At 37.1% G+C, this 14,024-nt stretch overlaps 1 protein-coding gene across 7 annotated transcripts in view; it reads right to left on the minus strand.

Annotated features, from left to right (window-relative positions):
• ARFIP1 (ADP-ribosylation factor interacting protein 1) overlaps nt 1-14,024 on the minus strand; it is a 128,732-nt gene that overhangs the window by 78,167 nt on the left and 36,541 nt on the right. For all 7 annotated transcript variants that reach the window (XM_011959786.1, XM_011959782.1, XM_011959788.1 and 4 more), the window contains one exon: nt 1,742-1,843. In XM_011959786.1, the coding sequence (XP_011815176.1) occupies nt 1,742-1,834 (93 nt within the window). In that variant the 5' untranslated portion in view covers nt 1,835-1,843. The remainder of the gene's footprint in view (nt 1-1,741; nt 1,844-14,024) is intronic.

The following is a 14,024-nucleotide window of genomic DNA, read 5'->3' on the forward strand; positions in this document are numbered from 1 at the left end:
AAAAAAAAAAAAAGAAGAACAGGAAGAAGAAAAACAGGCTTAAGATGGCAAGTGACTTCCCTAACCATGAATGCAACATTTTCTATGTATTATTGCACTATTCTTGGATAAAGGTCCTTAGCTTTCATCAGATTGCCTTTTAAAATATCAACTACCTGATGACAGATATTTTTGTTCACTGTATATTCCCAGTACCTGGTACAGAGCAGATAGTAAATACTTGCATAGTAAGTTTGCAAAAAGAGTTGTTACCAAAAATAAGATGAAGAAATCATTAGCTTGAATCTTGGCATAATTAGTATTAAAATTAATAAAAGTTTATAAAGTAATTGGTATAGTCTATTGATGCTAACTTAAGTTTCGTATTATGTAGGTATGTCTTGGAAAGACTAAAATCTGAATTGAAAATTTCTTTTGTGTGCTCAAGAATTTAAAAGTCTCTTGGTTCTATGAGTCACACCATGTTGGACCACAAGTGCTCAGAAACCAAGTCAAAGCACTTGCCATTAAAATAAACCTCAAGCTTGAAGACATACTAGGTCCTTTCAAAAGATCGTTAATGCAAAAATAAATGAAATTCAGTGGAATTTTCTACTATCATTTAAACTGATCTATTTGTAACAGTGATTCTCAACCAAGGAAGAATTTCTCCCCTCTCCTGGAGACATTTAGCAATGTCTGGACATTTTTGCTTGTCATAACTGCAGGGTACTACTGGCATCTATTAAATAGTAGGAAGAGGCCAGAGATGTGCTAACCATCCTACAATGCGTAGGCCAATAGACCCAACAAAATATAATTTGGCCCAAAATGTCAACAGTGCTAAAACTGAGAAATTCTGATTTAAGTTATCACCTTCTGCTAAACTAAAATATTTTATTCTTAAACATACGTAGTAAAGAGTACTATTTAAACTACACAATAATTTAAGTACATTTCAACCACTACTTTTTCAAAAATATGAAAACTCTATTTTTAAAGTTGTACACTTATATCAAAAGTCATAAAAAGGAATGTTTAATGCAAGTATCTCCAGAAGTAACCATCACTTCATTTCTATGACTCTATTAGACATATTACTTATCTCATTTAATATTAATATCTTCACGAAAGTAAATAAGATATTCATTACAGAGATTAGAAAACAAAAACCTGAAGAGATTAAATAACTGTCACAAGGTTATGCTGCTAGAAATGTGGCATAGCTGAAATTTGAACCCAGATTTTCTTCAAACCCATGGTGTTCCCACTAAAATGCACTAAAATTAAATTTCAACTGAGAGACAGATCAAAATTAAATGAACCCCGAATACCATTTTCCACTGAGTCAAGTATGGCACTTTAGAAAATGAACAGCAAAATCAGAAGTGGCTATTTAGAAATTATGTACTAAATGGCATACATATAGAAAAGATATTAGTGCCAATTTTAAAAGGATAATCTTTTTTTACAAACAGAATTAAGTAGTCTTATAAAGTTAGATACCAAAATCATCAGACATACTCTTGTGCTGATCAATTACTGAAGATAAACCAAAACCTAATAGCTTACTGGCCTGGAGCTTAATCTTGACAAACTACTAAAATTGCCTTCCTTGTCATCCCTATATAATAACATTAGATTCCTGACTGAAGCCAATCTAAGAAAATAATCCTATATTATATTTTGTCTATTACTTTCATCTCAACATTTAAAGGCTTATCATGATTCTCTGCATTAAGAGAAAGAAAAGTATTCTTACCCTATTAAAGCCATGTTCACGAGAGTCATCAACTTCTCCATTACTAGTCACTGGAATTTCTGCTGCTGAATTTTTGGGAGATTCTTGAGCCATGGTAGACTCCTAAAACAAAAGAAGAAAAAAAGCGCATAACTAATACTAAATCATAAAGACTGTATTCATGTTTATAGTACTTACAAGCCACTGTTTTAATATTTTTTATCATTGCAACCTACCAAATACTTGTATAATAAACAGAATACCTACATAATTTTAAAATTCCATCTGGCTGCTTTAACTTCACTTAACCTAAACTTCTTAATTAAAAACAAGTTACATATTTGTTGTAGGTACCACAGGCACTATCCTTGCCTCTTAAATAGTGTTATGGTAGAACACCACTTATAATTGGGAAAAAAAAAAATTACAGAAAGCCAAGCTTGGTTGTTAATTCAACTACGGCAGCTCTATTTTTCCAACTGGAGGACTGCGAAGATAAAGGAGAGCACAGTGCAGAGTAGAATTAGGTTGGTAACAGATCACTAGCCTAAAAATCCACAAACTTTAGTTGACAAGTGTTATCAGAATAATTCTGTGTCTATTACCAGACTTCAAGACTAGCTGGAAAGCTACAGTAAACAAGACAATGTGGTATTGGTGAAAGAACAAATAGGTCAGTGGAATAGGGAGCCCAGAAACAGACCCACATTAATGTAGTCAACTATCACTGACAAAGTGGAAAGGTAACGCAATGGTGAAAAGACTGTATTTTCCACAATGGTGCTGGAATACTGGTGCTGGACATCCACATGCAAAAATAAATGAAATTCAGTGGAATTTTCTACTATCATTTAAACTGATCTATTTATAACAGTGATTCTCAACCAAGGAGGAATTTCTCCCCTCTCCTGGAGACATTTAGCAATATCTGGACATTTCTGCAAAAAATGAATCCAGACAAAGACCTTACACTTTTCATAAAAATCAACTCAAAATGGATCACAGATGTAAGCGCAAAATGCAAAACCATAAAGCTTGTAAAGATAGCATAGGAGAAAACCTAGATGACCATGGGTATGGTGATGACTTTAATCCATGAAAGAAAACACCGATGCCATAATCCATGAAAGAAAAAACTGATAAGCTGTACTTCATTAAAATCTAAGATTTCTGCTCCACAGAAAACAATATGAAGGAATGAGAAGACAAACCATAGATGGAATGTATTTGCAAAGAACACATCTGATAAAGGACTGTTATCTAAAATATACAAAGAATTCTTAATACTCAACATTAAGAAAACAACCCAACTAAAAATGGGCAAAAGATCCTGATGTTTTATCAAACAAATGTTTCATTGAAGACAATGTAAAGATGGCTAGTAAGCATATGAAAAGATGTTCAACATCATATGTCATAAGGGAATTACAAATTAAAACAATGAGATACTATAACAAACCTATTAGAATGGCCAGATTCCATAACTCTGACAACACCAAATGCTGACAAGGATGTGAAGCAACAGGAACTCTCACTCACTGCTAGAAGGAATGCAAAATGGTACAGCCACTATGAAACACAGTGTGGCGGTTTCTTGCAAAATTAAACATACTCTTACATATGATTCACCAATTGTGCTCTTTGGTATTTGCACAAATGAACTGAAAACTTACCCACAGAAAAATTTACACACAGATGTTTACAGCAGCCTTATTTACTTATAACAATTTATAATTGCCAAAACTTGGAAGCAATCAAGAGACCCTTCAGTGAACAGATAAAATGTGGTACCTACATAAATGGAAGATTATTTAGCACTAAAAATAAATAAGCTATTAAGTCACAAAAAGACATAGAGGAAATTCATGCAAATTACAAAATGAAAGAACCCAGGCCAAGTGCAGTGGTTCATGTCTGTAATCCCAACACTTCGGGAGGCTGAGGTAGCGGATCGCTTGAGCCCAGGAGTTTGAGACCATCCTGGGGAACACAGTGAAACCCCATCTCTACAAACAACACGAAAATTAGCTGGGTGTGCTGCTGCATCCCTGTAGTCTCAACTACTTGGGAGGCTGGGGTGGGAGGATCATTTGAGCCCAGGAGTAGAGGCTGCTGTGAGCCAAGATCACAACACTGTACTCCAGCCTGGGCAACAGAGCAAAACGCTGTCTCAAACAAACAAACAAAAAAAACAATTTGAAAAGGCTGCATACTGTATAATTTCAACTATATGACGTTCTGAAAAGGGTAAAACTATAGAGGCAATAAAAAGATGAGACGGTGCTAGAAATTAGTGAGGAAGGAAGAACAGGCTGAACACAGAGGGTTTTTAGGGCAGAGAAACTTTTCTGTATACTACAGTGGCAGATACATGTCATTATACATTTGTCAAAATCCATAGTCTACAACACCAAGAGTGAACTTGGGGTGATGATGTGTCAATGTAAGGTCATCAATTGTAACAAATGTACCACTCTAGCGAAGGATGTCAACAGTTATACATGTGTGGAAACAGGCAGTACAGGCGAACTCCCTGGGCTTTCTCCTCAATTTTGCTGTGAAAACTGCTCTTGAAAATAAAGTTGATTCATTAAAAATAATAATAATGCTGTCTAAATCTGCTACTGCTTCTAAATTATGACCTTATGAAAGAATTGTTTCTGGATTCTTTTTAAAAATTATTGTAAAAAACACATAAAAATTACCATCTTAACCTATGTGTATAGTTCAGTACTGTTAAGTATATTCACATTGTTATGCAATCAATCTCCAAAACTTTTTCATCTTGTAAAATTGAAACACTATAACCCATTAAATTGCCCTCCATTTTCCACCTCCCCACAGCATCTGACAACCACTACTCTACTTGTTTCTATGAATTTGACTACTCTAGGTAAGTGGAATTGTACAATATCTTTTCGTGACTGGCTATTTCACGTAACATAACGTCTTCAAGGTTTATCCATGTGGTAGCATGTGTCAAAATTTTCTTCCATTTTAAGGTTGGGTAATATTTTCTTGTATGTATATACCACATATATGTATCCATTCATCCCGTGATGGATACTTGGGTTGCTTCAAACGTTTAGCTATTGTGAACAGTGCTGCTACAAACATGGGTGTGAATGATCCTGCAAGATCCTGCTTTCAATTCTTTTGTATATATACCCAGAAGTAGTATTACTAAATCATACTGTAATTCTAGTTTTTTAAATAAAATTTTTTATTTCAATAGCTTTAGGGGTACAAGTGGTTTTTGGTTACATGGATAAAGTAGGCAGTAGGGAAGTCTAAGGTTTTAGTGCACCCATCACCCGAGTACTGTACATTGTACCCTATAGTTTTTTATCCCTCACTCCCCACCACCCTCCCCCTCTTCTGAATTTCCAATGTCCATTATGCCACTCTGTGTGCCTTTATGCACCCACAGCTAAGTTGTAAGTGAGAACATGTGGTATCTGGTTTTTGATTCCTGAGTTACTTCACTTGGAATAATGGCCTACAGTTCTATCCAAGTCGCTGCAAGTTATTATTTCATTTTTTGTTAAGTAGTATTCCATGGTATATATAAACCCCATTTTCTTTATCTACTCATTGGTTGTTGGGCACTGAGGTTGATTCCATAACTTTCCAACTGCGAACTGTGATGTAATACACCTATGTGCAGTTTTGATACAATGACTTCTTTTCCTTTGGGTAGATACCCAGTAATGGGAATGCTGGGTTAAATAGTAGACCAACTTTTACTTCTTTGAGATCTCTACATACTGTTTTATCACCAGCAACGTGTAAGCATTCCTTTTTTACCACATCCATGTCAACATCTACTGTCTTTTGACTTTTTAATCATGGCCATTCTGGGTAGGGTAAGGCGGTATCTCACTGTGGTTTTAATTTGCATTTCCCTGAAGATTAGTGATGTTGAGCATTTTTTCATGTTTGTTGGCCATTTGTGTATTTCTGTTGAGAAATGTCTGTTCATGTCATTTGCCCACTTTTTAATGGAATTACTTGTTCCCTGTAGATTCTGGATATTGGTTCCTTGTCTGATGCATAATTTGCAAATTATTTTCTCCCATTCTGTAGGTTGTCTGTTTATTCTGATGATTATTTCTTTTGCTGTGCAGAAGCTTTGTTTAGTTAGGTCGCATTTATTTATCTTTGTTTTTGTTGCATTTGCTTTTGGGGTCCTGGTCATAAATTCTTTGCCTAGGCCAATGTCCAGAAGAATTTTTGCTAGGTTTTCTTCTGGAATGTTTATGGTTTCAGATCTTAAGGTCTTTAACCCATCTTGAGTTAATTTTTGTATGTGGTGACAGGCAAGGGTCCAGTCTCATTCTTCTACACGTGGTTATCCAATTTCTTCAGCACCATTTATTGAATAGTGTGTCCTTTCGCTACTCTGTTTTTGCATGCGTTGTCAAAGATCAGTTGGTTGTATTTGGCTTTATTTCTGGGTTCTCTATTCTGTTCTATTATTCTATGTATCTACTTTTATGCCAGTACCACACTGTTTTGGTTTACCATAGCCTTATAGTATAGTTTGAAGTGGGGTAATGTGATGCCTCTAGATTTATTTCTTTTGCTTAGGATTTTGGCTATTTGGGCTATTTTTTGGTTCTGTATGAATTTTAGGATTTTTTTTTCTAATTCTGTGAAAAATGATGCTGATATTTTGATAGGAATTTCATCGAATCTTTGGGCAGTATGGTCATTTTCAGAATACAGATTCTTATGGAATGTATTTTCATTTGTTTGTGTCATCTATTATTTCCTTCAGCAGTGTTTTGTAGTTCTCGTGAAGATTTTTTGCCTCCTTGGTTAAGTGTGTGTGTGTATATGTATATGTGGTGTGTATATATATACACACACATATATATATACACACACATACACACACATATATATACACATACATATATACATACACATATATATACACACACACCAATTGTAAAAGGAATTGAGTTACTGAGTTGATTCTCTGCTTCATTGTTGTTGGTGTATAACAGTGCTACTATTTTGTGTACATTGGTTTTGTAACCTGAGACTACTCAATTCATTTATCTGATTGAGGAGTCTTCTGGAGGAGTCCTTAGGGTTTTCTAGGTATCCAATCATTGGCAAACGGAGATCACTGGACTTCCTCTTTTCCAATTTGGATGCCCTTTGTTTTTTTTGTTTTGCCTGATTGCTCTAGCTAGGAATTCTAGTACTATAATATGTTGAATAGAAGCAGTGAAAGCGGGCATCCTTCCCTGTTCCGGTTCTTAGGGGGATTACTTTCAACTTTTCCTTGTTCAGCATGATGTTGGCTGTTGAGTGTGTCACATATGGCTTTATTGTGAGGTATGCTCCTTCTATGCCTAGTTGGTTGAAGGTTTTTATAATAAAGGGATGCTGAATTTTATCAAATGTTTTTTCTGCATGTATTGAGATGATCATATGTTTTTGTTTTTAATTCTGTTCATATGATGAATCACATTTATTGACTTGCATATGCTGAACCATCTCTGCATCCCTGGAAAGAAACTCACTTGATATATGGGGAATTACCTTTTTACTTTTTTTTTTTTTAATAGAGTCTTGCTCTGTCGCCCAGGCTGGAGTGCAGCGGCATGATCTCGGCTCCCTGCAACCTCCACCTCCTGGGTTCAAGTGATTCTCCTGCCTCAGCCTCCCGAGTAGCTGGGATTAGAGGCCTGCACCAACACTTCCAGCTAATTTTTGTATTTTTAGTAGAGAGGGGGTTTCACCATGTTGGCCAGACTGGTCTGGAACTCCTGGCCTCAAGTGATCCACCCACCTTGGCCTCCCAAAGTGCTGGGATTACAGGTGGGAGACACAGCATCTGGCCTCATGGGGAATTATTTTTTTGATGTGCTATTGGATTTAGTTTGCTAATATTCTGTTGAGAATTTTTATATCTATGTTCATCAGGTATATTGGTCTGCAGTTTTCTTTTTTGTTATGTCCTTAGGTAGCAATCCATCCTTCTCAATTTTTTGGAAAAATTTCAGTAGAATTGGTACTTTTTTTTTTTTTTTTTTTTTTGAGATGGAGCCTTGCTGTGTCGCCCAGGCTGGAGTGCAGTGGTGCGATCTCAGCTCACTGGAGCCTCCGCCTCCTGGGTTCAAGTGATTCTCCTGCCTCAGCCTCCCAAGTAGCTGGGACTACAGGCACACGCTACACACCTGGCTAATTTTTGTATTTTTAGTAAAGACAGGTTTCACCATGTTGGTTGGGCTGGTCTGAAACTCCTGACCTCAAGTGATCTCTGCCTTGGCCTCCCAAAGGGCTGGGATTATAGGCATAAGCCACTGTGCCCAGCCAGAATTGGTATCAATTCTTTGAATATCTGGTAGAATTCAGCTGTGTCTCTATCTGGCTGTGGGCATTTTAAAATTGGCTGTTTTATTTATTTATTTTTTTAATTACTGAATCAATCTCACTGCTTGTTCTTGATGTGTTCAGAATTTCTATTTCTTCTTGATTCAAGCTTGAAGGGTTGTATGCTTCCAGGAAAGTATCTAATCCCTCTAGATTTTCTAGTTTGTATGCATAACAGGTGTCCATAGTAGTCTCGAATGATGTTTTGTATTTGTGTGGTAGCAGTTGTAATGTCTCCATTTTTATTTCTAATTGAGATTATATGAATCTTCTCTGTTCTTTTCTTGGTTCATCTAGCGAGTAGTTTATCAATTTTGCTTACCTTTTCAAAGAACCAGCTTTTTGTTTCATTGATATTTTGTATTTTTTTGTTTCAATTTCATTTAATTATGCTCTGATCTTTGTTTTTTTCTTCTGCTAGCTTTGAGTTTGGTTTGTTCTTGTTTCTCTAGTTCCTTGAGGTGTGATGTTAGGTTGTCAATTTATAATATTTCATATTTTTTGATGTAGGTGTTTAGCCCTATACATTTCCTCTTAGCACTGCTTTTGCTGTATCCCAGGAGTTTTGAAAACTTGTTTCACTGTTATCATTCACTGCAAACAATTTTTAAATTTCCATCTTTATTTCATTGTTAACCCAGACATCATTCAAGAACAGACTGTTAATTTCTATGTCTATGTATAGTTTTGAGGGTTCTTTTTAGAATTGAGTTCTAGTTTTATTCTGCTGTGATCTGAGAAGATACTTGATATAATTCCGATTTTTAGAAAAGTATTGAGGCCTATCATGTGATCTACCCTGGAGAATGTTGTGTATGCTGATGAGAATCATGTTTATTCTGTGGTTCCTGGGTGGAATGTTCTATAAATATGTTAGATCTATTTGTTTTACAGTGTAGTTTAACTCCAGTGTTTCTTTGTTGACTTTCTGCCTCAATGATTTGTCTACTGTCACCAGCGGAGTGTTGAAGTCCCAAACTATTTTTGTGTTGCTGTCTGTCTCTTTTCTTAGGTCTAGCAGTAATCGCTTTACAAACATGGAAGCTCCAAAGTTAGGTGCATATATGCTTAGGACTGTAACATTTTCTTGTTCAATTATATAATGACCTTCTTTGTCTTTTTTTTTTTTTTTTACTGCTGTTGCTTTTATAGTTTGTTTTATCTGATATAATGGTTACTTCTGCTTGCTTCTGATTTCAACTTGTGTGAAATATCTTTTTCCATCCCTTTACCTTGAGTCTGTAAGAATCTTTGTGTTATGTGTGTCTTCTAAAGACAGCAGATACTTGGTTTGCCATTTTTTATTCATTCTGCCAATCTGTATCTTTTAAATAGATCATCATATTGTTACCTAGTGACTGTTTTCTTCACTGTATTATTGTTATATGAAATCCTTGTGAATTTTATGCCTTCAGAAATTTCTATTCTGATGTGTATCAATCTTTTGTTTCAAGATTTAGAATTCCTTTTAGCATTTCTTGTAGGGCTAGTCTAGTGCGGACAAATTCCCTTGCCATTTGCTTGTCTGAGAAAGACTTTATTTCTCCTTCATTTATGAAACTTAGTTTTGCTGGATGTTATTCTGTTTAATGAGACTAAAGATAGGACCCCAATCCCTTCTGGCTTGTAAGGTTTCTGCTGAGAAGTCTGCTGTTAGTTTGTTTTCCTTTACAGGTTACCTGATGCTTTTGTCTAACTGCTCTAGGAATTCTTTCCTTCATGCAGACTTTAGGTAGCCTGATGACTATATGCCCTGGTGATGTCCTTTTTGCAATGAGCTTCCCAGGAGTTATTTAAGCTTCTTGTATTTGGATGTCTAAATCTCTTAACAAGGCCAGGCAGTTTTCCTTAATTATTCCCTTAAATAAGTTTTCCTTTTTTTTTTTTTTTTTCTTTTTATTCTCTCAGTAACACCTATAATTGTTACGTTTGGCCATTTTATATAATTCCCTATTTCTGGATGACTTTGTTCATTTCTTTTAATTCTTTTGTCTTAAATTTTGTCTGACTGGGCTAATTCAAAAGCCTTGTCTTTGAGCTCTGAAATTCTTTTTCCTATTTGATCTAATCTATTGTTAAAGCTTGCCACTGCATGTTGTAGTTCCCTAAATATGTCTTTCACTTCCAGAAGTTCTGGTTGGTTTTTCTTTAAAATATTAATTTAGAAAATTTTCATTCATATCCTAAAGTTTTTTTAAATTTACATTGGTTTTCACCTTTCTGTTCTTTTGTATCTCCTTGAGTAACTTAATAATCAATCTTTTGAATTCTTTATCTGGTACTGAGTAACTTAATAATCAACCTTTTGAATTCTTTATCTGGTATCTCAAAGATCTCATCTTAATTTGGATCCACTGCTGGAGAAGTGGTGTGATCTCCTGGAGGTGACTCTCCTTGTTTTTTCATATTGTCAGAATTAGTTTTCTGGTTCCTTCTCATGTGGGCAGACTATTTCTTCTAACTCTTTTTGAATTTATTTTTTATTGTACTGGGTTCTTTTAAAAATTTCCTTTTCTTCACCTTGAGGATGTGACTTAAGTGTTTGTAGCTTATTGTCACTTAGCTTCAGCTCTGGGTGCTTTCAGTGGTGAAGACTCTGTATGAGTTCCTTGGTTATGTACAATGTTTGTGTGATGGCTTTGCCAGATGCTGGTTGCAGGAGAAATGTGCTGGGTGTGTGATATGGTTTGGATTTGTGTCCCTGCCCAAATCTCATGTTGAACTGTAATCCCCAATGTTGGAAGAGGAGCCTGGTGGGAGGTGACTGGATCATGGGGGCAGATTTCCCCCTTGCTGTTCTTGTGATAGTTCTCATGAAAGTTGGTTGTTTCAAAGTGTGTAGCACTTCCCCTTCATTCTCTTCCTCCTGCTCCAGCCATATAGGATGTGCCTACTTCCCCTTCACCTTCCACTATGACTGTAAGTTTCCTCAGGCCTCCCATGCCATGCTTCCTGAACAGGCTGTGGAACCATGAGCCAGTTAAGCCTCTTTTCTTTATAATTACCCAGTCTCGGGTAGTATTTTTATAGCAATGCAAGAACAAACTAATACAGTGTGTGAGAAGGCTCACTGTCCCCTGTGGGGCTGGAATGGCAGAGGTCTCATGAAGCTTATCTTGTTCCCCAGTGGTGTGCACTTTTTAAATTTTTTTCCCCAGTATTTTATTCACTGGGTTGAACAGTTCAGGCTTCATGCCAGTAGGAGGCGCCCAGGGGTAAAAACTGGCTGCAGCAAAGGCAGGCGGGTAAATGCAATACTGCAATGTGGTGCTCAGAGGTCCCAGCCTTGACAGAAGTGGCTGAGGAAGCTCTCAGTGAAATGCACTGAGGTCTTCTTTGGGGGTAAGGCAGCCACCACAGCTCTTCTTCCAAGTCAGCAGGAAAGCAATCTACCTCTCAGTCACACTCTTGCCCCAGTGTTCCAGCTATTGAGATCACAAACAGGCGCATCTTTTCATCTGCAGGAATGCTGATGTTCCACATACAGAGGAGTTGTGACTCTACCTCTCATGCAAGCCTGAATCTGGAAGGCACTCCTCCTATGTGGATGTAGTCACCCTGAAATGTTCCAGAAATGTTGTCTAAAGAGGCCCCCGCAAAGAGCTCCCTAGGAGAAGCTGTAGCTATGTTTGCAGTGGTGGGCAAGAGGGAGAAGTAATCTTCTCCAACACCCTTCAGGAGCACCAGGACTGCCTGACTGTTGAGGTAGAGCTGCACTTTCTCTACCAAGCCAAGAAGCCAAGAAGTACACTGTGCCTCTGCTGAAAGAAACTTCCTACAAGTAGAAAATTCATGGATTCAAGGCCTGCAGTCTAGTTTCCTTTGTCCCACGGGGTACTCCCTTAATATGGCTCACTCACTCACTCCCTTCCCCTAGGAGCAGCAGTCCCTGAGGGCCATACTGTGAATCCTGCTACTTGGCTGGGTCTAGTTGCTCAGTGCAGCTGCCATGCTCCAGGCTGGTGCTGGGGAATGTCTGCAATAGATTCAGTGATATAACCTGTCCTTTAGTCTCCCAGCAGCAGGTACCAGCAGCAGCACCGATGGGGGTGGGAGGGAAGTGACGTAGATTGAGACTTCCTCGGTTATAAAGAGCCTTAGTGTGTTGCCTTTCTCAAATGCCAGTAGTAGTAGTAATGTACTGGGTACATGAACAGACTCAAGGCCTTCTAGTTAGCCAGGGTGATGCAGGCAATGGCAATAGTTGAGGTCATGCCACGGTTTTCTCTTTCCTGAGCGCTGTGTTGTTTTGCCTGCAGATGTTGTAATGGGCTGTGCCAGTTGTCCATCAGTCAGGAGGTAGCACTTGCAACCACACCAGCTACAGTTCTTTGCCCATTTTAAAATTGGGTTGTTAGGGGGATTTCTGTTGTTGTTGAGTTATACAAATCCTTTATATATTCTGGATATTTACTTCTTATCAAATATATAACTTGCAAATATTTTCTCCCATTCTATAGGCTGCCTTTTCACTCTACTGTGTCCTTTGATGCACAGAAGTTTTTCATTTTGTAGTCCAATTTGTCTATTTTTACTTTTGTTGCTTGTGCTTTGGTTTCATAACTAGGAAATCCCTGCCAAATCAGATGTCAGAAAACGTTTCCTCTGTTTTCTCCTAAGACTTTTATAGGTTTAGGTCTACATTTAGGTCTTTAATTCATTCTGAGTTAATTTTTGTATATGGTGTGAGGTAAGAGTCCAACATCATTCTTTTGCATGCATGTGGATATCCAGTTTTTCCAGCATGATTTGTTGAAGAGACTATCCTTTCTCCATTTAATGGTCTTGGCATTTTTGAAATTCCTATTTTCCTTCCTGCCACTGCATTCTCATGCTATATCTAGATTACCTGTGGCTACTGAAGTTAAGTTTCTGTTCTTTGCAAATAAGAGATATACATGCACTAGTATTTGGACTCTAATCAGGAAGACTAAGATCCAGCTATCTAAATAATCACTACCTTTTCAAATTATGCTATTATGTTCTCACTTCATTCCTCCTAAAAACAGCCGGTGATTCAACACGTATTTACTATACGCCTACTATTATGGGCAATGTGCATGAGATAAAACAGAAATATAAATCAGTTTGTAGCCTTCTAGAAACTTGAAAGTGTTTTTGGTAGATAAAAAATTATAATCAGTATTGTGAGCACAAAAAGGGAAACAATGTTGTGAGCACTAAGATGAAAAACTTAACAGAGGTAATATTTAAGCTAAATCTTGTACAATAAGATTAGGAATATAGTTAAGGAGAGCTCCTCAATAGGAGGAATAAGAAGCAGAGTGGAAAAAGAGTCATATATTCTAGAAACTGCAAGTAAAGCAACTTGGCTAGAATGGTGATTGCTCACTCACACATTCATCAGTTCAACTAATTTATCAAACTCTATAATGTGCTAGGTACAATTTCAGATATATAGTATATTTTGTGATGTTCTGTGAAGAACAAAACAGACAAAAGCTCCCTGCTCTCATAGAGCCTACATTCTAGTTGGGAAAAACAAACAAATATACATGTCATATAGTCATAAATGTTCATGGTCATATATGTGTATATGTGTTCACACTTGTGCTGTTTTAGATACAGTGGTCAGGGAAAACCTCAGAAAAGGTATATTTTTGTGAGACCTGAATAAAGTGGGGGAGTAAGTCATAAAGACAGTTACAACACTGCAGGCAGAGAGAATAGTAAGTACAAATACCAGGAGGTGGTATCATGCTCAGCGTTTCAAGGAATGGCAAGAAGGTCACGTGGCTTGAGGGAAGACAGCAAGGGGGAGAAAAGTAGGATATGGCAGAGAGGCGAACAGTGGCAAGAATATGTGTGACTTCAAAGATTATCATGAGCCCTCTGGATTTTATTCTGAGTAAGATGAAAATCTACCTGCAAGTTTTGAACAGTGGGGTAAAAC

Source organism: Colobus angolensis, unplaced genomic scaffold, assembly GCF_000951035.1.
Source record: "Colobus angolensis palliatus isolate OR3802 unplaced genomic scaffold, Cang.pa_1.0 Scaffold5, whole genome shotgun sequence".
NCBI classification, from domain to species: Eukaryota; Metazoa; Chordata; class Mammalia; order Primates; family Cercopithecidae; genus Colobus; species Colobus angolensis.